Below are 23,562 nucleotides of genomic sequence, written 5' to 3' on the forward strand. Positions count from 1 at the left end.
CTTCCCCTCCCTCCTCTCTTTCCTCCCATTCCTCCTCTCCTTCTTCCTCTCCTTCCTCCTCTTCTCCCTCTCCTTCTTTTCCTCCCTCTTCTTCCTCCTCTCCTTCTACCTTTTCACCTTCTCCTTCCACGTCTTCCCCTTCTCCCTCCTTCACCTCCCCTTCTTCCTCTTGTTCTTCCTCTTTTCTGTCTCCTTCCTCTTCTTCCCCCTCCCCTTGCTCCTCCTCCCCTTCCTCCTCCTCTTCTTCCCCCTCTCCTTGCTCCTCTCCTTCTTCCTCCATCTCTTGGTTTTCCTTCTGATGGCCTTGCTCCTTCTCCTTTCTTGCCTGTTCTTCATCTTTCTTCTCCCATTCCTTCTCCTCTTCTAGGTCCTTCTCTCCCTGACTCAGACTCTCAATGTCCCCTTCTTCCTTATCTTCTTCCCCATTTTCATCCCCTTCCTCTCTTTCCCAGTGTTTCGTTCCTGAACTACCCTCCTCACAGATTCCATCCCCTCTACGCTCAGGACACTCCTCTGCCTCTCCCCCTGGCTTTTCCTTGCTTTCACTCACCTCTGCTTTGTCTGTAAGGTCATCTTTCAGGATCTCTATTTCCTCCTCCTTTCTTCTTCCATGCATCTCCACATTTTCATTTGCCTCTACCTCTTGCTCCTCTACTTCATTTCCTTCTGAATTCTCTGCTTCTTCCTTCTCCTCTGGGATCTCTGACAAGTGATCATGCTTAAAATCGCATTTTGTCATGAATTCGGATACTATGGGTTCAGTCTCTTCCTCACTTTCTTGTTCAACCAATTCTCTGCTATAACACCAGTGTTGGTTACTTTTCACTTCATCCTCTTTCTCTATTTTTATTGACTGAGGCAGCTCAAACTCAACAGCTGAATCCTGCTGACTCTCACTTTCACCTTCCTCAGAACTGTCTGACTCTTCTATCAATTCTGTTTCACTGTCATAGGCCACATCTTGCTTGCTACTTTTCATTTCCTTAGCCAAATCTTTATTTTCTTCTCTCTCACTATTGATGCCTCTATTTGGTGAGTTGTCAAACAATGTATTAATGCATTTAATATTCCTTTCCTTTGTTCTTATATCTGTCATTCCTGCCATTTCCACCAGGTTAGTTTCTATCTCAGAGATGATTTCTTCTGGTTCTGAATCCTGACTGTGTTCTTCATCACTTTCCTTTTCTATATCCTTAATATCAAGTTGATCAACATCACTTTTATTTTCATGCCTTAATTTCTCTTTTTGCAAATCCTCTCCACTGGCATCAGCCTGAGTTCCTGCCTGGCTAGAGTCATCATCTACTTCCTCATCTGAAAATACTTCCTCAGTTGTAGCTGCTTGCATCATGAACATCTCTTTTGCCACATGTTGTTTATATGCTTTCCCTTCTTTCATTTTTGAAATCTCTTCATATTCATCACTATCGTCATTTTCAGTATGAGCTGTATGCTGCATCAGTTTCCCAATTGTTTCTTGTTTCTGTAAGTTTTTTGAAGTAATTGTCATACTACTATTATTAGTGGACAAAGGTAACTTATCTACTATAAATTACTGCTAAGATTTTACATTTTTATAAGTTTCACCATGAGAATTAAAATGCCCAGTTTTATCAGACATTTTGCTAATGTTTTGTTTTCTTTAGGGGCAATTTATACCATTCTCTATGTCTTTGGTACATCTAATTTCTATTTAGTAACACACATCTGTGTTTAACTGTCAATTCTTACTATCTGCCTTCATTTTGCCATTATTCATAATATCAATATTTATTCTCTGCCCCCTTTCTCAATCTGAATCAATCTTTACAGAAAACTTATTTCCAGATTGATTTGCAAGATGCTATTAAAAATTTTACACTTGTCTTGTATGAAGTGTAGCTCAGTATAATTTTTACACCTTGCCTGTCATTTTTAATTTTCAAATTTTGATTTGTCTTTTAAATCTACACAATTTACAAAATTAAAGAAAATAATTTAAAATACAAAAATTGAAAAACTGAAGTTTGTTTCTATAAGACTTGATATAAAAACTGCATATGAAATATTTTATAAATAAAACAATAATGAATATATGTTTTCTTTTCTAAATAAAAATGTTATATGGATTTTCAGGGTTTTGATCCTCTTCTTTATCTGTTATATTAATTATAATAGTTTGTGTACATGCAAAAATCAATAAAAGGAAAGAATACTGACTATAAAATGTAATATTTGTATAAAAGCTATAAAATCAAATATTGAAAGGTGAATAATACACTAACAATATGAAATTAATTTCTTGCTGGACAAAATAAGGCAAAACCAAATTGTTGACCTAAATTCTACAAAAAAATTAATGGATTCAAATATACGATGAATTTGGGTATCTGAACAGTAAAATCTAATTCAAATTTTAAAATTGTGGTGAGCTCTAGGCCTAGTACAAGGTTCATATTTTGTCAAAAAAATTATTAAAACAGGACAAGTTAAAAATTAACAACTTAATATATAGAAATAGTATAGTAAGTCTTGTTTTATTTATTAAAAGAGGCCTGGTAGGGCCTACACTTAGAAGGACTACATGGATATAAGACATATATATCAGCTTCAAAGAAAGTGCTTTCCTTTTCTAGTTATTCTAGGTCTTGTTCTTTAAAAAGTCACGATTCTTTCAAGAGCCCTTAAAAAAGACAGGCCTACTTGCCAGAACTGATTTCTAATGTCCATGTCTTTCTTTCCCTAGTACAATAAAGCAGCCCAGAAGAGGCAAAGCCTGGAGTCTAAGAGAAAGGGAAGAGATGACACAAGAAAGATGTCTGCTTGGAAGTAGTTAGTCAAGTCAGTCAACATTCATTCAGTTTTTTTTTTGTTTTTTTGTTTTTTCTGTGTTAGGAAAGTTTCTCTCCCATATTCAAAGGAACGTTGTTATTCACCATGTCTCTCAGTAATATGGATAGAACTACTGAGGACTGACTCTAAATTTTTATTTTAGCAAGACTTTCTTGTGTTTTAGTGGCTTCAATTTTAAGAATTTTAAAGGTGAAAATACAGCAACATCACTATAAATATAAATTAAATATTTTCTATAGCCTTCTCCCCTCAATCTATATTTCTCCAATTTACTTTCCTAATCCCCAAACCCCTCATCCTTTAACTGCACTAGTCCTTAAAGCCTGGAAAAGCAAAAGATTTCAAGGCAGGCCTTTATCTCTCCAAGGTTGTGAAAAACAGTCTATTCCTTTCTCTTGCTATTCATTATTTGTTAAAAGTCCCTCTTTCTTACCCATGAATGGTCTCTAATTTCCAAATGTTTACTTTAACCTTATTTTCATGTTACTAATTCCTTGATAACTGAAAGCCCAATTCAAAAAGTAAAAGATTATCAACTATTTTCACTAAAATCACAGAATTTTAAAACTAGAAAATATATTAATATCATCCAGTAAAGTCTGCATAGTAACTCACTCAAAGTCATATTCAACCCAAGTCAGAGATTCACTCTATTAACAAACAGTAGTCTCTTCATATACAAAAGAATTGCAATCATAATCCATTGCTTGGCAGAAAGAAAAGTATGGCTATTATAACTTAAGCTGGTAACTCCAAAGAGCACATTTCAGCAATAAAATTCTATTACTCTTGTCACATCACAGAAAATACATACCAACAGAACAAGTGAAAATGCAGGTTATCTACACTGTATTCCTCTGTCTTTTAATTTCTAAAGTAAGTGAATGCTTACCTTTCTTGTGTTCCTTCCAGAAACCTCCCAAAAAATTAGCTTAAACTGTTCTTACCCATAATAATGAAAATAAATCTCTATAGTGTACCTTTTGTTTTTGAACTGGCAATAATTTGAGTAACTTCTCTTTGGAATTCGGGCTCATCACATGTGTCTGAAATAAACAAATATATATATATATATATATATTCTTAAAAAAAGACTATATATATGATCCTATATTTATACATCCTAAATAAATATATGTGTGTATATAATAAATGCAAAACAGTTCAGATAGTAATATAATCTATCCCCAATTGCCATACTTATGATATGAGGATCAAAACAAATTTTATTGTTTGTTCAACAACATTGGTCAAAAATAACAAACAAAACGAAACACAAAACAGTTTTTTATGTATATAAAAATATAGGCAGTATACACACACACACACACACACACACACACACACACTCTGAACTGAAATTCAAACTCATAGCTAGATAGGAAAGCATTACCATATTTAAGACATCAATAGTTTCTTCAAGGCTTTCTGTGGCTGAAGAATTTTCTGTCTCTGTCTCTTTGGCCATTTTATCTTGAGAATAATCTGAATGGTCAAAAGAGAAAAAGGAAATTCAGATTTCAACAGAAGAACAAAATGCAACTGGATAGAAAACAGACATTACTCTGTAATATAAAGCACAGGTATAATTCTACTACAAGTCCTCTAGCCTCATGTCAGTGAATTGAACAGAATTCATTCACTGTGATAACAGGTTTTAAAATCTCTTTTAGATAGTTTAAAAACTTCAACACTGATTAGATTACAGTTGCTTCATTCATATGGACAGGCAAACACTATTCACTTGAAATAAATACCCAGGTATTGAGCACTATGATAGTCCTAAGAAGGACCACAAAGATCCATATCCTCCTGGTATTCATACCCTTGTATAATTACCTTGCACCTTATACCAGGTTGGTCTATATATGCATGGCCAATAAAATAAAGCAGACACGACTTTGTATGGCATTATAGCCTCTATCTTGGTTATGCACATGTGTGTGCTCTTTCTCTCTCTCTCTTTCTCTCATCACCCACTTTGGGGGAATCCATGTCGTGAGTATCTCTATGCAGAAGCCTATATAGTGAGGAAGTGAGACTTCCTGCCAACGGCCATGTAAATGAGCTTGGAAGTAGATCCTCCAGCCCCAGTCAAGCCTTAAGATAACTGCAGCCTCTTCTGACAGTGTGACTACAACCCCTAAAAGACCCTAAACAGGAACCACCCAGCCAAGCAGCTCCTGGATTCTTGACACTCAGAAACTATGAAATAATGTGTATTGTTTTAACTTGCTAAGATTTAGGGCTATCTTTTAGTATAGCAACAGAAAACCAGTACAAGCACTTAGAATCTTTCACAGAAAACTGCAAGGTTATTAAATCATAAAGTAGATAATGAAAAGTCATAAGCTCTATTTGACCTTATATTAACTTAATTTCTCACTATACCTTCATTTATCACCTGCTTATTTATTTGAGAGTAGTTACTTAATGAAGCCTTCATGAAAAAATGTCAGTCCACATTGATCTCTCCCTTTTAAATCCATTTAATCAAATAAGCAAGTAATAATTTTATCAATCCCATGAGCAATAATAGGCAGAATAGCAACTTAAGTAATAAAACATATTGCTATAGAGAAATGAGCAATTACATCCATATGTTAGGAATCAGAAGAGGTTTCACTAAGGAGGTCACAGAAAAGTGAGTAGACTTCTGAGAGGTAGAAATGGAGGTGGAAGGAGAAGAAAATGAAGCCCATTTCCAGTAAAGCAGCAGAACAGTACTCTGAGCAAAGGAATAGGAAGAGAATGATACAGAGGAAAGAAGCTTGTATTGAAGGCTTAACATTTTACATATGTTGGGTTAACTCTGTGACAATAATAGAGGCATTATATCCTCATTTTGTGAGCGAGAAAAGTAGGTTTCAGTGACCCTATTGGTACCCAGTGTTAATCTCAGCTCTGTCTGACTCCACAGCCCTTGTTCTTTCCACTAAGTCAGATTGTGAATGCCTTAATTTGATCAAAATCAGGGGCCAGCAAACTTTTTCTCTAAAAGGTCATACAGCAAACATTTTAGGCTTTGTGGGTCATACAGTCTCTATCCTAACTAACCTCCAACATTGTAGAGTGAAGGCAGCCATAGATAAAACATAAAGAAATGTATGTCTGAGTTCTTATAAAATTTATTTATGAAAACAAGTGGCTGGCTAGATTTGGCCCATGGGCCACTGTTTGCAGACTACTGATCTAAATGAAGGTTCTAAGAAAAAGACTATTGAGAGATAAAGCTAAAAAAGCAGATGAGAGTTATATGGAAAAAAATACGCTTATTTTCATATTAGGGATTTGCTAAGGACACTGGAGCAGATGGAACTGAATTGCACATGAGGAAGATTAATGTGGAAAGTGTTATGCAGGATGGATTGGAGAGGCAGAGAACATAGGTATGGAAAATACATAGCAGATTATTTAAGTTGATGGCCTTGCCTCAGACTTGACTGAGAAAACAGAAGCCGTCAGATCTGATCCGCTGAATCTTATTCTCATCAACAAAGGTACACAGTTACCTACATTTGTACAAAAGTTCTCATTTGTGTGTTAAAATGTAGAGTGTGTTATTCCTGTTCCCAAAGACTGCTCTGTATGCCAGCCCCTCCTGTCTTCCAGGAGCTTTGGACCTTTGGTTATACCTTCTCTCTCCTGTGCCACTTATCTTACCTGGATTATTGGGTCATCTATTAGTATACAAATGTGCTCCTATGTTTCTTATTGAGCTCACATCTCCCTCTAGCTGCTAGCCACTTCATCAGCAAATCTGCAAACCATTTATCTACACATCCTATCTCCTCTTTACTTCCTCATTTACCATTCATATCTTAACTCTGGCTTCTACCTCCGAACTTCCTTTGGAACTGCTCTTGTTGAAATCACCAGTAATCTCCATGATACCAAATCCATTGGCTGATTCTTTGAGTTCTTTCCTAAGTCCTTCGAGCAGTACATTGCATTCATGACAATATATTATCCTAATTTCCCTCCTCCTACCTTACTGCTGACAAGGCTAAGGAAGGCTTCTTTGCTAACTTTTCCTCCTCTACCTTCTAAATATTGGATGTTCTTAGGACTACATCCTGGGTCTTCTTCTCTTCTGACTTTACTTTCTAATAAGTGAATTAACTAACTTCCAAGGATTTTAAATATCAGCTTTATGTTGATGATTTTCAAATGTATATCTCTAGTCCAGAGTTCTCTTCTAAACCTTAGGCTTGCTTTTCAATCATCTGCTTGATACTTCTACTTGGATGTCTCACAGATATCTCAGACTCAATTTTTAATTGTTTTCCTTAAACTTGTTATCCATCCTCTTGCTTAGGAATCATCCTTGATTCCTCCCTTTATGTGTAATACATTAACACGTTTAGCAAGTCCAGTTGGTTCCACGTCAAAAATATATTTCAAATCTGCCCTCTTATCTTCTCTCTATCTCCATTGCAAACATTTTGGTCCATACACCATTATCTCCTGTAAGAGGCTCACAAGTATTCTTTCTACTTCTAATCTGGCCTCTGTACAATCTACATGGAGGCAGAAGTGATCATGTTAAAGTAGAAATTGTATCAGAACATATCAATCAACTATTTAAAACCCTTTAATGGCTTTCTAATTCACTTAAGAAAAACATTCCAATCAAATAGGCCTTCCATGGTCTCCAAAACCATGAATAATTTTTCCCTCTTTCTCCAACATCATCTTGTCTTACTTTTTCCTTTACTTTCTAGCCCCACTGGTTGTCTCTTCCTTTCTTAAGAACTGCCTCCAAACCTCTGTCTATATTATTTTCTTTGCTTGAAATGCATACACTCTCTTTGAGCGGCCATACCTTTCTTATCTCTGTCACCCAGACTGGAGTGCAGTGGCCGCTCCCGGCCACCACAGCCTCGACCTGCTGGGCTCCAGTGATCTTCCGCCTCAGCCCTCCAAGTAGCTGGAACTACAGGCGCATGCTACCACACCTGGCTAATTTTTGATTTATTGTAGAGATGAGGTCTCCCCAAGTTGCCCAGGCGGGTCTCGAACCCGCAGGCTCAGGCAATCCACTCACCTCAGTCTCCCAAAGTGTGGGATTACAGGCTGAACCACCGAGCCCGGCTATCTTTCTTATCTTTTATGTTTTAGCTTAAATGGCACCTTCTCAGCAAGACCTATCTTGACCCCCTTTCCCCATTATGAAGATTGAAGTCTGTGAATCATTTAGAAGTCACACTATATGTTGGATACAACTTTCAAAAGACTTTTTATTAAGAGAGTTTTAGCAAATAGCCACAAAAAGATAAGAGATGGCTTTTCCTTTTGATCTAGCTACAAAATCACATATATTTTCACATTCAAATCTCTTGTTGTGGGAAACAACTTTCCCTGAACCATAAACTTCTCTTTTTCTCATACACATTGCTTGTTAGAATCGATTACTTTTTCTATGTCCAGTACTGAAGAACACCATTAGACATGGAACTGAATTGCACATGGTGGTTACATGGATTCTTATTTCAAAAGGAAACACACAAAAGTTGTGGGTCAGATGAAGAAAATCAGCTGATTACTGAAGTCCTAGTTATAGTTAATATTCCATTCCTATGGCCCACAATTCTTGCCTGAGTTCCTAATCCTTTATGCCTCAACCTTTTGCCTAGGATCTTGATCTCAAAGATATTAAATATTATCTGTGTCATGGTTCTTAAACCCTGATGTCCAGGTTTATCTTCTTAATTTCAAACCTGCTGCTTACTCTCTGATGTCCTGGTCCTGGATTCTGATCCTGCCCTTATCATCCAAGCACATGCCCTGCAATAACATATATACATTCCTAAGATACACAAATGTCTGTAAACAAAATTATTTAGAAGTGTACAATAGTGAAAGTGCTGGAATCATAATTTAAAACAGAAAATCTATATCTAATAGGCAGCGAGGTACAGGTGTTAATAATTCTAACCAATAATAATTTTAATTTATTAAGCAGTTTCTAGAAGTGTTGGGTTCAACGATAAGTACTTTATATGCCTGATGTCATTTAATCTTTAGAATCACTCTCTGAAGTCAGTGTGATTAAATACATTTCAAAGACAAAGAAACTGAAGCATAAAGAGATTAAATAACCTTTCCAAAGTCAGTCACAGACTTAGTGAATGTCAGATCTGGCATCTGACCCCAGATAAATTTAACTCCCTATCCCATGCTCTAAACTACTATGTTGAACTGCCTAAATATAGAATTTCACATAGGTCCAGAAGACCTGCAAGCAAGTTCTGTCCACTTCATTTATACGCTGAATGACCTTGGGGAAGTCACTTGATCTCATCAAGCTTTGCTTTCCTCATCTGTAAAATGAATATCACCCCTTCCTAGCTCATCAAGTTGTTTCAGAGTTTAAACGAGATAGAGTACGAAAAGGTACTATATATGCTATCCACTGCTCTATAAAGATACGCTGCTGGTGGTTACATGGTAGTCTTAGAGCCACTGACGGTGCTTTCCATTTGTAAGTGTATTCGTGGATTTGAGTTCAATTGAAAGATGTCAGGCTCTAACCAGGGAGCAAACCATTTAACTGGAGAAAAATCTTAAGATAAACATGAAAACAATAGGAATAAAAGGCACATTTCTCCTGAGATTAGATAGGATAGCAAATGTTACCTGGTTTCAATGGCTGCTTGAGGTCCTTTTCACATATGCTTTTCTTTGGCAGGTTACTCTTAGGCAAACATGAAGAGACTGAACTGGGGGAAAAACAAGTAGGTATGGAGGCAGTCTTTTCTACTGGAGGTAGTATTCGCTTCATTAGAAAAGAATCTGGGGATTTCTCCTTTAAAATAAGTAGGGGAAATAAACTGTTAAATGATCTTGCATATTTAATATTGATGTAAAGTTTCTGCAGTTGTTAAAAATATTTAAAAGAAAGACTTCAAAGTCTGACAATATTCCACCGCATTCACTTCTTTTATAATCCCCAATAGCTCAAAAACATTTTGTTCCTTTGTCTCCATATCTTAGTTTCCCTAAATTTCAGTTTATAAGCCTTTTTTTCACATGATGGGAAAAAACGTGTGTGCGTATTCTCTACGTTCCCCAAGAAACAAAAAAATTACTCATGAGATGCAAATAAACAACTACAAAACATTGATGGGCTATCTCTCTATATTTCCATATGTACTTTTCTAAAATAAAGTGTCAGGTTTAACCTTTTCACTTTGAAAACTGTTTTGAAACTTACAGTACTTTTCAAAAAAGAACTGTCTCCTTTAAAAATTATCTGCCATTTACTTTTAAAAAATATGTATTGAAATAATAATTTTAAAACACAAGAGAACTTTAAATTTAATTGAGAGAATATTCTCTCTCTTAAATTGAAGTCCTTATTTCTTTGTTTTTCATGTTTCATTGTTTATAGAGTATGACCATCTACTGCTCATGAGGTATAGCTAAAAGATAGAAGAATGTAGCATTATGAAAGATAATTAAGTTCTAGAGATCTCTGTACAACATAACATTGTACCAATAGTTAACAATATTGTATTGTACACTTGAAATCTGTTAAGTAGGTAGATTTTACATTAAGTGTTCTTGCTACAATAAAAAAGCATATTCACATGCAATTGAAAAACAATTTAGCATTCGATCTTAGGTGATAAAATAGTCCTACAGAAGAATGATTTGTTTAGCACCTCAATCTATATGCAAAGGTTATCCACGATGATTTCAATTTTTTAAATTGTGCTTTTAACAGCTTAACTCTAAATTCACTTTATAAGTTCGTAGGCCCCCAACTCAATTTTATTTAGCAAATTATCTAAGACCCTTGTTTGATTTTAGAAGAAAATAGGTATTTTTCTTCAAATTTTCTTTGCAGTGCTAGATAATACTATTATATGGAATAGGCCACGATTGTACCCTCTCTCTTCGTCGCATACGTGCTGATAGAGTTCTTTGTAGCATGTTCCCTGAGGTAAGATTGCCCATGGGCAGAGAAGTCGGTCCAGAGAAGCAAGAATCATTTATTTCACTGATTTCAATATTTTCTGCCGCACCATGTTGAGGAATGGCAAAAACTAGCATGTGACATCCACCACAAGTAACCTATAGAAATCCACAGAAAAATTAATCAACACTGGCTTCAAACAAATAGGGTTTTAACAGTTATTAGCTATAACATATTTACTTAGTGGTAAACGTCCTAGCCTGACTTGCTGAATCTTTCTCTACACACACACACACACACACACACATACACAAAATATATATATATGAATTATAATACATATCCTTTAAACACTATTATTGAACATTAGAACAAGTTTAATTCACCATTTCACTTTCAATTTAATATAATATAGAGACAAAATTACTTGGCACATTATGTTTCTCCTTACAAGCTAGAAAATGTTATATTTTAATCTGGGAGCTACACTAAAAACTTGAAAAAATTTCTCAGAGAAGTTCTTTGGAAGAAAGTGACCCAAAAATAAATCAGTCTCTCAGGATAATTATGACTCCAATCCTCCTTCTTTACTTAGAAGTAAAGTATAAGACATGTGAAAACAAAGTGAGTAGTCAAGATTTGGGGGGAAAAAAGATGCTAAAGGAGGAAAATTAGGAAAGAAATACATTCTCAAAGTGGCACAGTGTCTGATATTTGGCTTTTAGAAAACTAGCATATTTATTAGCTATATCCATGACATTCTTTCATACAAACACAAAAGTACTTATTTGCTATAAAATGCTGAAAGATTCAAATATAGGAATATAAAATATAAACAGGAAAATATGATACCCTTACCAATTTAACTTTAAACCTGTAAAAACTAGAGCAGATAGTGGGAACGAACTGATTGGTAAAATTCTCCAATCCAAGTCCTAATTTTCCATGTCGACCATCTCCAAAAGTATACAAAATGCCTGTGTCTAAAATACAAAAAAATGAAGAAAATTACAAAAGTGTTACTTGTATGGATATATTTGTAAACAGACAAATATATTAACTTACACTACAATTATAATTTTCCTCTCAAATTCTGTATTGAATTTACTCTGGTCCATTGATCTTTCTACACTCTCTATGGTCCTGTATATAACATCAGGTAATAGATATTCTACGAATAAATCACTACATGTTGGTGGTTTGTGAAACTGAAGTCCTGTCGTGAAAGTCACTATGTGGAGGAGTAACAATACAGAGTAAATACACATCATATTCTCAAGGGGAAGGAGACGCTTATATTCTGACCCTCTACATCCCAATACAATCTATTTTCTTTTTCCTGAGGTCATTAATAGACTGAAGTTTCTTAACCTTGGCATTGTTGACATTTAGGGCCAGATAATTCTTGGTCATGTGGGTCTGTCTTGTGCACCGTAGGATGTTTTGCAGCATCCCTGGTCTCAATCCACTAAATTCCTAGAACAATCTAGACACTGTCGTGTGTCTCTGGGGGTGAGGGGACACAAAATCTCCACTAGTGGTGAACTATTGGCATAGATAATCCAACTGTTTCTTATTACTAATTCAGCTCCTGGGCTGTGGAATGCTATTGAAGGAAATGCCATAAGCCAACCATGCTAACTAGGTCCTATACCAATACCTAGGTCCCCTCTATAGTTAGGTCCACAATGATGATGAGTAATCTTCTCACTTCTTTCAGTTAATCCTTTTGCACACTGCCATAGCTATCAGCTATTATGAACCTTCATTCTTTTCCTCAAGCCCCTCCTTCCTACCCTCCATCTCAAGTGGGTAAATGTCAGGAAACCAGAAGTAAAAGGTGTCAATATAGTACAGAGGAGGGGGATTTCTCTCTAGTCTGGGGATTAGGGAAGGCTTCCAAACTGAAACCTAAAGGATGCATAAGGTTTAGCTGCAAGAAGAAGAGAGCATAGAATCTTCCAGGCAGAGTCAGCAGTACGAAGAAAGGCTCTGAATCAAGAGGAAACATGGTTCAATCTAAGAAGGTGAAAGGTAACCAATGTACCTGGAGCACAAAGGGAAGAATGGTATGAGATGAGTATGAGGAGGTAAGAAGGAACCACCCCACAGAGGGTCCCACTTTGTTCAGATAAAGAATGTTTGAACTCTATCTTAGAACAGTAAAAAGCTAAATTAATGATTATAAGCTGGGAAATGAATAGATCAAATTTGGGAACATCTGGTTTAAGATAGCAAAGTGACTGCATACTAAGGAAATTTAAGAGGATTGACGGAAAAATGATCACAAATAGGAACATAATCCAGTAAGGTGGCAAGTACAAAAATTAATTTACAAAAATAAGTAGATTCCCTATAAATAAATGATAACCAGGGTTGAGACTCTTTAGATTCTTAATAATTCTTACTACTAAGGCATTTATTTCCTTTCTTTATATATAGTTCTTATGACCTTAATCCCTTCCTCCTCCTTCTTTTGAGCCTGATTTCCTTATCCAAAATGCTTTCTAAGGTTTGCCTTTTTTACTGTGGTTTACTCGAAAAAATAAACTCTGATCCAAGTTGCCTGATTGCACTTCCAGCTTCAGCGAGATTTTAAAAATCTGTGCCACTGGCCATAATGGGGAACTGGAAAGAGTAAAGATAACTCACTACATACTCCTCATTAGACCTGGAGGGGAAAAAAACATAACACTTGTCCCCGGAGGAAACTTATGAGCAAAAAGGTAAAGTTAATGCTCAATTATCTGTGCTATAACTCTTTTCATCAGGCAGAAGGGTACTACAAAAATTTAACTAAATATTCTAATTGGATGATAGATGACACATAAAAACAGGGTATATTAACCATCAGTTGCAATTTTTAGTTAATGAAAAATGACAGTAAGCACAGAGAAACTAAGATTAGAACCCCACAGTAGGGGATACATATCAACAAATCTTACAGGACAATGAATGAATGCTGTTTGGTGCCACATTAAGAACATTGATACTTGATAATGGGCAGGTTGCCCTCTCTGGAAGGTTCTTTGGCGAAGCTACAATGTATGGCAGTACCTTGCATTTGCTGATTCCTAATTTCCCTAACTAGATACCATTAGATGAGCTCTATTGTAGCAGTATCTTTCTTAGGAAGAAGAAAAAAAAAGTAGGACTACTGATATCTGGATTATTTCCATGTACTAGATGATTTCTGACTTCCTGATGCTTTACTTCATTCTAAATTAGAAATAATGAAATCACAGACTCTTTCGTTACAAAGCACTTAAAATTGTGAACTATATCAATTACTAACATATAAGTGACTAAATCATTTTGGGGGAGAATCTTTACTGAGTACTACATTATTAGCAACACCTAGCTTTGAGGCTGAGAATTAGGCTCAAAGGGACATTTCCCTGGATAAAGGAAAAACAACAGAGTAGAGAAGGTATTCACTCAGTGGTCTCTAAGGTGCCCTTCTCTCTATCACTGTGGAAGGAGAATGAAGGAGTCATTCCTGAAAACGCCTCCTGGCGGCAAAAACATAAGAATTTATTCAGCATAAATGCAGCTCTGTCGGATTGAACGAAAGAAAGTTTTTAAAAAGCTCTTGTTCAATTTTTCCCTCTCACCTGAGCAGAATTAAGAACCTTCAAACTAATACAACTTCAAAAAAAAATTCCAGTCTTCTGCCAAAGTGCAATACTATGGTCTTCATTCTGACATTATTGGCCTATTTTGAGGCTCTAAGTCTTTGGATCATTTATAATTATTTTAAATTGAATTAAAATAATAAAAAAGCAATGTGCAACTTTATACTTTGAGAATATTAATCAAGGAATACTATTTTTCTCAGTCGTTAATTCATTTACTTAAATTAGATATAGTCATTTCATATATTATTTATTTTGTAATAAAATATACCCAGTTCTACAAGTATGTAACAGAAATTGTAATCCATACCTGTTATCAAAGCTGTGTGATTTTCTCCACAGGAAATATAATTTACTTTCTGATCCTTAATATGCCCAATGGCTTTGGGTTCTGAAGTTTCAAAAAGAAAAGTGCCAAGACCCAATTGACCAAATTGTCCCAGCCCAAAGGCATATACAGTTGTCTCTAAAAAAACAAACAAAAAAATAAAAACGAGGCAAATACAAGAAAAGAATTGCATGGAAGCAGAAACCATCATATATGGAAAAGTTGTGACATTTATCTATTTATTTTATTTTATAGATGTGGGGTAAAATTCAGGGTTAGCAATACAAATGGTCATTACACAGGTAAAGTTTGGGCCTCCCTTTGGTCCCCACATTGCCTTGTTTAAGATCAGGTACCCTTATTAATGTTATGTGCTCCTCCTTCCTCCCCTGGCAGCTTCTGGCTACTGCCAATTCCTTTTAAATAGTATTATGGTACATGTTCAGGTACTGCTTATGAGTGAGAATATGTGGTACTCAGTTCTTTGTTTCTGTGATAAATCACTGAGTATTATATACTCTAAATCGACTTATAACCTTTTATAACAAAGGTTAAGTGCCTCTGAAAAAAATACCCATATAAAAATATTTAATACTGAAGTATGAATTTTTTCAATGATGAAGGAAAAGAAAAATAAAAAGGTACACAATTGTAAAAATCATGGCATGGGAGTAATTTTCTATTTTATAGATAACCATAGAAGGAATTGCTATCAATAAGCAACAAGTATGATAAAAGACACAATAAAGTCAGAGAACTAACCGAAAGGTCCTTATAATTATCACCTCAGCTCAAAAGCATCACTGTCATTAAGCTAATTCCTTTTGCTGCCTCAAATAAAAAACAGTATTTCCTAAAGAAAAACTTCTTTTAAGAATAGTTTCATAATTTATTTTATCAAACCCAATTTCAGAGAATTGTCTTGAGAATTAAAACTAACAGTAGGTATGCTAGATTTATTCACAAGTAAAGCTCCTTTACTAGGAAATGCAATAAGGAGAAGAAAAAGTTTTCCTCTATATAGATATTTTTGAAGTGATTTCAAAGAACCTCCAATAACTCAGTAAATATCAGCTCACATATTTCTAGAAATGGAAAAGTACAAAAACAGATACATGAGTGGTGATGAATGAGTCCTTTTAGACACATAATCTCCCTGGCTGCCATGTTAGGAAGCACAGTATTGATGACATTAGTCATTTATCCTTAGTTCAGAACACTGACTCTCTCCTCCTACAGGAGAAAAGAGCTAGAGCTTCCGATTCAGGCCAGAATCCAAATCTTCATTATTACTAGCTGTGGCAAGGAGGTGAGTTACTTAGGTTCCCTGATGTTATAATTCCGAATTTATAGAGTTGCTGTCAGGATTAAATAAGAAAACTTTCAGGTAGATTTGAAAACCTAATAGGATATTGAGTTATAAAGAGCATGCTTCTAAAAAGTAATTATCTAGTCAACTCATCTTATTCTGACAATGGCGTTACTAACAAACACACACTTGTCTATTGCCATGTGGTTTTATACTTTTTCTGTCTAATAAGAATATTTGCTTCATAAATAAGATATATAGATGTTACTCCTTAAAAATATGCTGCATCAAGGATATGATGCCATATTGAGACAATGGCAAAACAAATTATTTTAATACAAAAACACCATCTCTTAGTTTAATAATCACATGGCAAAGTAGTGAATTTTCCATACAAATAAATTCATACAACTTAAGGATATCTGCTTTATTACACAATTAGAACTTTGTATTCTTTGTTTTGAAAATGTTCCGTATTTTATCTTATCATGGTGAAAACAGTTATTTTTTTCCAGTGGCCATATTTAGATAGATGCAATTCAGAAACTGGCAACCAATGTTGCTTCTCATAATTATTTTTAACTCAAATTTTAGATATTTGGATTGTAAAACAAACTCCTCAATGTTTACAAAGTTATTTATGAATTGGAAAAATTATCTCTCCATGTTTTCCCTGTATTGCCAAGGTTTTCTCCTGTATTCCCCCATTCAATGTTGGCTGCCACAATCAGACAGACAGGAAGTGCAAAGACATTTTTTTCTTGCATCTGTACCTATGCCAGATCTGTCAAATGGATGCATCTTATAATTAAAACAACAACAAACTTCACTGGTCTGTGAGATCCCATAGTCTGCAAAACTCTGGAGAGCACAATCAATTTTTGAAGACATTTTTTAAATCTCAAAACAAAGTCCACAGAAAGTTCTAGGTCTTTAATACTGACAAAAAATATTACACTTAAGTACATTTTTAAAGTATAATTAAAAGTATCATGGATGATATTGCTCACTTTATATGAAAATATTTTAGAATGTATGATTGAATGACATTGTAATAAGCAACATTTATATCCTTCAGAATAACCTAGAATCACCTGGTAAATTATTTCTATAATCTTTGTATAAAGAATAATTTACATATCAACCTATGGAATGAATTTTTAGATAATGTATAAAGATTAATTTCAAAGTTTAATTTCCAGAACAAATACTTTTGAAATTATATGAAAATCCATTTGGTCAACAAAAATTTTTTTAGAATTTCAAACCTTAGAATTGTTTCCAAATTTAGAGTACAGGTTTTGAAAAAAAATTAGTTCTAATTTAGAAACGATTCCATCTGGAAGCTGTAATTCTGAGAAACCAAAGCTTCATACGCATGACTGGGACTTTAACAAGAAGTCAAGGAAAAGCAGTATCAGAGAAATAAGTCTAAAGATAAAATATTGTTCACTCATCTTGCAACATTAGGCATATCATCTAAGAATCTGATATTCAAAATGTGTCTATAACAGTTCTAACTTTGGGTTACTGAAAGTTAAATGGTGACTTCAGAAACTGTTAATTTCTTTTGAGCAAAAAAACATTCATCATCATAATTCACTACCTAATCACATTACCTTTACATTCAACATTGAAAACAAATCTAATGTTGAACAAATTTGGGAGCATCAATGTAGTATGCATATTAGAAAGTAGCAAGTATATTTCAATATAGTGATTAGAATCCTGAAAAAAGACATGCCATACCAAATATCAAATTCAGAAGCTAAAAGTAAAATTACTACTGGGGTTCTAATTTTCTTTCATTATCTATAATGTCAAACATTACCACTTTTTAATGAATTACTGTAACAGAACATAAAATCACAAAGAAATTCCCAAGTTATACAATGTGAATATCACAGAGAAAAAAATTATCAACAAAATGTAGAAAATAGCATGAACAAAGAGCTGCTCTAAAAAAAAGGCATTTCAGGAAAAATGCAAATTTTAGATAAATATGGAATACATATACATGAGAAAAAGTTTGTCCTTGAAAATGAGCTAAAAACAATGTAATAGGCTGCCATTAAATGTGTCAAGGTCATGAAAATGTCCATTATGTTAGCAGATACAATTCAACAAGATTCATGTTTTTCTACTTTATAAAATTCTTCTACACAACAGAAATGTATATTAACTATAAGAACAAAAGGTGGGGTTCTTTTTTAAAATTTTTTAATTTAATTTTTTAGAGATGGCGTTTTGCTATGTTGCCCAGGCTGGTCTCAAATTCCTGGCCTCAAACAATCCTCCTATCTCAGCCTCCCAAGGTGCTGGGATTACAGGCGTGAGCCACCATACCTGGACAAGGTTGGGGATCTTAATGGAAAGAAATGCAATGTTTACTTGAAGTATTTAAGGGTCAAACTCATAGAGGCTAAAAATAGAATGGTGGTTGCTGGGAGCTAAGGGGAGTGGGAAAAGGAGAGTGACTGTACAATGGGCATAAAGTTTCAGTTATGCAAGATAAGTTTTAGAGACCTACTGTACAACACAATACCTACATATAACAGTATTGTATTATACACTTAAAACTCTTAAGGCTGGGCTCACTGGCTCAGCCTGTAATCCCAGCACTTTGGGAGGCCGAGGCGAGTGGACTGCCTGAGCCCGCGGGTTCAAGACCAGCCCGGGCAACTTGGTGAGGCCTCATCTCTACAATAAATCAAAAATTAGCCAGGCGTGGCAGCACGTGCCTGTAGTTCTGGCTACGTGGAAGGCTGAGGCAGAAGGATCACTGGGACCTAGATGGTAAACTCTGGAGTGGCTGTGAGCATGCCACTGCGCTCCAGCCTGGGCGATGGAGTGAGACACCAACTCAAAAGAAAAAAAAAATCTATTAAGAGGGTAGAGTTCATGTTACGTGTTCTTAACACAATGAAAAATGAACATTAAAAAATTTCATTAGCCGCTATAAAAAACAAAGAACAGAATAGCAGGCTCCACACATACCTGTGAGGACCACAGTATGCCCTCCACCACAAGCTACTTGGATCACCTTCTCAGGAATTACAGACACCAGCTGAGGTATTCTGTGATTGGTCAGCAGTTGATTGGGTAGACCTAATTTCCCAGACTCAGGTTCTCCAAATGTGTACAGTTCACCATCCACTAATGAGGGAAAACATAGGGATCAATGACAATGACATAAATATGAACAAAATACTGATCTTTATGGTTCATGTTCTCACATTCAATGAAAAGTTTAGACAATGATAACTTAGTACATTTGACAGTTCTTGAGATATTTTTATTGTACAGTCAAGAAATAAAGCTAGATTCCCTTTTCCCCAGGATTATTTTAATCCAATAATCTTCATGAAGAATTCACTACTATCACTACTAATAAACAACTAGAAAATAATTTTAGATCTTTCACAAAACATAGTAAAGACTATCAGGCACCTATCTTCCACTTACTTAAAGCTCCCATGAGGACATGAATTTTGTCTTGCTCACCATGGTATCCCCCAAATCTAGCAAGAGTGTCTTGAACAAGTACTTAATGGATATTTGTTGGATGAACAAATGTATCATTTCTTTTTATTAAATTTGTTTTAGAAAATTCACTGATGTGTAAAGTAAATATATTGAGTGATTTTTTTTTTCTTTTAGCCAAAGTCTTACTCTCTCACCCAGGCTGGAGTGCAGTGGCACAATCACAAATCTTCCACCTCAGCTGTCCAAGTAGCTGGGACTACAGGCACATGCCACCACATCTGGCTTTTTAAATTTATTATAGAGACAAGATCTCACCATGTTGCCCAGGCTGGTCTCAAACTCCGGAGTTTAGGCAATCTTCTCGCCTCAGCCTCCCAATGTGTTGGGATTACAGGCATGAGCCACTGCAACCAGTTAGGTGAATCATAAGGTAATAGATTTTACTCATTTAGATGGCACTTCCTCCAGGAAGACTCTCTCACTAAGGAGCTCCTGACAGTCACCACCTTGTCCATATTAACACTATTGATTTGCTTCTTTCTTACACTCATCACATTATGACTGTGAACTTCTTGAAAGCAGGAACTTTCTCATTAATTTCTATAAAATTAACTGAGTTTTATAAGGAAGGAATTAAAAACCTTATGCAAATATATAATCTAAACAATGACACAGAACATATCACCATTGGTGTGAGGAAGGATAACATGGCTTGCTTATTCCTTTCATGTCTCCAAGAAAATCGTGATTGATCCTTGCTCAATTCCTGAGGTGACCCTTAGAGTGCTCTTTATGTTAGTGATTAATTAATTTGTTACATACACTAAGTCCTCTACATATGAACCTTCAAGTTGAGAACTTTAAAAGATACAATCATGTAAGTTAGTTCATGTGTCTGGTGTACACTGTCATGTGTGTGCACTCTACAAGTGGTTGTGCTTTTGCGTACTTTACTGCATAATACTGTATAGGGTACAGTGTTTGATTTTTATGTATAATTTGTGTGAAAAGTACAGTACAGTACTATATACCTGATTGTGTTATTTGGGCACCTAGGCTAACTTTGTTGGACTTATAAACAAATTGGACTTACAGATGTGTTCTCAGAATGGAACTTGTTCATATGTAGGGGACTTACTGCCAGAACAATGATCTATGCCACATTAGTTTCTTCGGATTCCTTTGTACAAACATCAACATTGATGATGTGCCCCTGGCTTCAATACTAAGAGTACTGAGTTTCAGCTGCTGTAGTCAGGTGCTAGCAGGAGATGCCTACATGACCAGCCCTCTAACCCCTCATAAGCCTCAGACCCTGAGACTAGAGTGGGTTTCCCTGAGCAAAGACATTCCAAACATGTCCCTGTAGTTCACTACCAAGAAGAAAACATGTCCTGTGTAGCCTCCTAAGAAGAACTAGTAGGGCTATTCTGGACCTCTCTAGACTCCACAGCAGATGCATATTTTTTGTCCTGTTTTTTTTTTCTTCTTTTTTTGCTCTGAATCCTTTGCTGTAACAAATCTTATCCATGAGTATCACCTGCTAAAAAAGCTAGTGAATCCTTCTTTAAAAAAAAATCTCAAATTAATAACCATGGAAATCAGAATTAGTCAAGCAGAAGAAAGAAATCTAAAGCTTGAAGACCAAAATACAAAACTAACCCAAACTGTCAAAAACATAGAAAAGCTTAAAAAGTCAGAACAAAACCTTCAGGAGATGAAGGATTACTTCAAGAGACCCAATCTAAGAGTAATTGGCCTTCCTGAGGCAGAGAGAGAGTCAGAGGTCACACTGGAACAAACATTTCATGAAATCATTCAAGAAAACTTCCTTCATCTCATCAGTGATGCAAAAATTCAAGCACAAGAGATTCAGAGAACCCCTGCAAGACAACAAAGGAGAAGACCACCTCCCAGACACATAATAATTCACCTAAACAAAGTAGCTATAATAGAAAAAATCCTAAAGGCAGCAAGAGAAAAAGGCCAGACTACCTACCAGGGAAGACCAATTAGAATAGCAGCAGATTTATCTACAGAAACCCTCTAGGCTAGAAAAGCCTGGAGCCCTATCTTAAAAGTTCTAAAAGATAAACAATTTCAACCAAGAATAACCTACCCAGCCAAGCTAAGCTTCATTAGTGAGGGAGAATTGAAATCTTTTCCAGATATTCAATCCCTAAGAACCTACGCTGCCACCAGACCACCTCTATAAGAAACACTTAAGAAAGTACTGAACACAGAAGAAAAGGAAAAAAGAACAACAACATTCTTCACAAGAGTACAGGCAAAAGATTAAAAACACACATGAACCAACTCCAAAACCCAAAGAAAGACAACAAACAAACAGGAACAACAACTCTGTAAGAAACTTATGACAGGGATCAACTCTTGCATTTCAATAATTAGCCTAAATATGAATGGACTAAATGCACCACTGAAAAGACATAGAATGGCAAAATGGATAAAATATCAACAGGCAACAATCTATTGCCTTCAAGAGACTCAGATCACTAGAAAGGACACTCATAGACTCAAAGCAAGAGGATGGGAAACAAACTTTCAGGCGAACGGAACACAAAAGAAAGGAGGAGAAGCAATCTTAATTTCAGACAAAATACCCTTCAAGCTATTACAAACTGAAAAAGATACAGAAGGCCACTACATAATGATAAAAGGTTCATCCATGAACAAGAAATATCCATCTTAAACATATATGCTCCCAACATAGGAGCGCCAACTTTCATAAAGCAGCTTCTAGGTAAACTAAAAAAAGATATTGACTCCAACATCATCATAGCTGGATACTTCAACATCCCTCTCACAACCCTAGACAGATCATCTAGACAAAAAATCAGCAACGAGATCCGAAACCCCAATGTGACTCTTGACCAAATGGACTTAATTGATACCTACAAAACACTCCATCCAAAGACCACAGAATATACATTCTACTTATCACCGCATGGAACGTACTCTAAGATCGACCACATACTTTGCCATAAATCAAGTATAAGCAAATTTAAAAGAACTGAAATTTTATCATGTACCTTCTCGGACCACAGTGGAATAAAAATAAACATCAACACCAACAAGGTCCCCCCCAAAACCCACAAAGACATGGACACTAAACGGCATGATGCTAAACAACTCCTGGGTCAATGATGAAATCAAAACAGAGATTAAAAGGTACCTGGAAACAAATGAAAGTGAAGAAATATCTTAACAAAATCTCTGGGATGCCATAAAAGCTGTAGTAAGAGGGGAATTTATATCCCTACAAACGCACATGAAGAAAATGGAAGGATCACAAATTAATAGCCTAACAAGTCACCTAAGTATGCTGGAAAAGCAAGACCACCAAAATCCTAATTTCAGCAGAAGAATCCAGATCACCAGAATAAAAGCCCAAATCCAGGACACAGAAGACAAAAAGATAATACAAAAAATTAATGAAACAAAAAGCTGGTTCTTCGAAAGGATAAACAAGATCGATGGTCCCCTAGCTAGACTGACCAAGAAAAAGAGAGAAAAAGCCCAAATAAACACAATCAGAAACACAAAAGATGAAATCACATCTGATCTTGAAGAAATACAAAAGATCATTGGAGACTACTACGTACACTTGTATGGAAACAAACTTGAAAACCTTAAGGAAATGGAGGACTTTCTGACATCACACAACCTGCCTACGTTGAAACAAGAAGAAATTGAGACCCTAAATAGACCAATAACAATCAAGGAAATTGACTATGTAATAAGAAAACTACCTACCAAAAAAAAAACCCTGGTCCAGATGGCTTTCCAGCAGAATTCTACAAGACATTTAAGGAGGAGCTGATACCAATCCTACTGAAGGTATTCCAGGCGATTGAGAAAGATGGAACTCTCCCCAAATCATTTTACGAAGCTAAAACTCAATTTCTCAACCAACTCATCTTCAACAAAGCCTCCACCACCAACCACTGGGGAGAGGAGAACCTATTCAGTAAATGGTGCTGGGAAAACTGGCTGATCACATGCAGAAGACTCAAACAAGACCCCTATCTGT

General features: G+C 35.6%; 1 protein-coding gene across 1 annotated transcript in view; it reads right to left on the minus strand.

Annotated features, from left to right (window-relative positions):
* Nucleotides 1–19,181, minus strand: part of RPGR (retinitis pigmentosa GTPase regulator) — a gene marked incomplete at its 5' end in the record, with an annotated part of 38,211 nt that extends 19,030 nt beyond the window's left edge. The window contains 9 exons of the mRNA XM_008054896.1: nt 551–704; nt 1,305–1,483; nt 3,813–3,878; nt 4,226–4,317; nt 9,472–9,640; nt 10,726–10,911; nt 11,612–11,736; nt 14,699–14,854; nt 19,023–19,181. Of these exons, the coding sequence (XP_008053087.1) occupies nt 551–704; nt 1,305–1,483; nt 3,813–3,878; nt 4,226–4,317; nt 9,472–9,640; nt 10,726–10,911; nt 11,612–11,736; nt 14,699–14,854; nt 19,023–19,181 (1,286 nt within the window). The remainder of the gene's footprint in view (nt 1–550; nt 705–1,304; nt 1,484–3,812; nt 3,879–4,225; nt 4,318–9,471; nt 9,641–10,725; nt 10,912–11,611; nt 11,737–14,698; nt 14,855–19,022) is intronic.
* Between the last annotated feature and the right edge of the window lie 4,381 nt (nt 19,182–23,562).

This window comes from Carlito syrichta, unplaced genomic scaffold (assembly GCF_000164805.1).
Source record: "Carlito syrichta isolate Samal-C Ts95f unplaced genomic scaffold, Tarsius_syrichta-2.0.1 Scaffold301603, whole genome shotgun sequence".
Classification (NCBI taxonomy): Eukaryota; Metazoa; Chordata; class Mammalia; order Primates; family Tarsiidae; genus Carlito; species Carlito syrichta.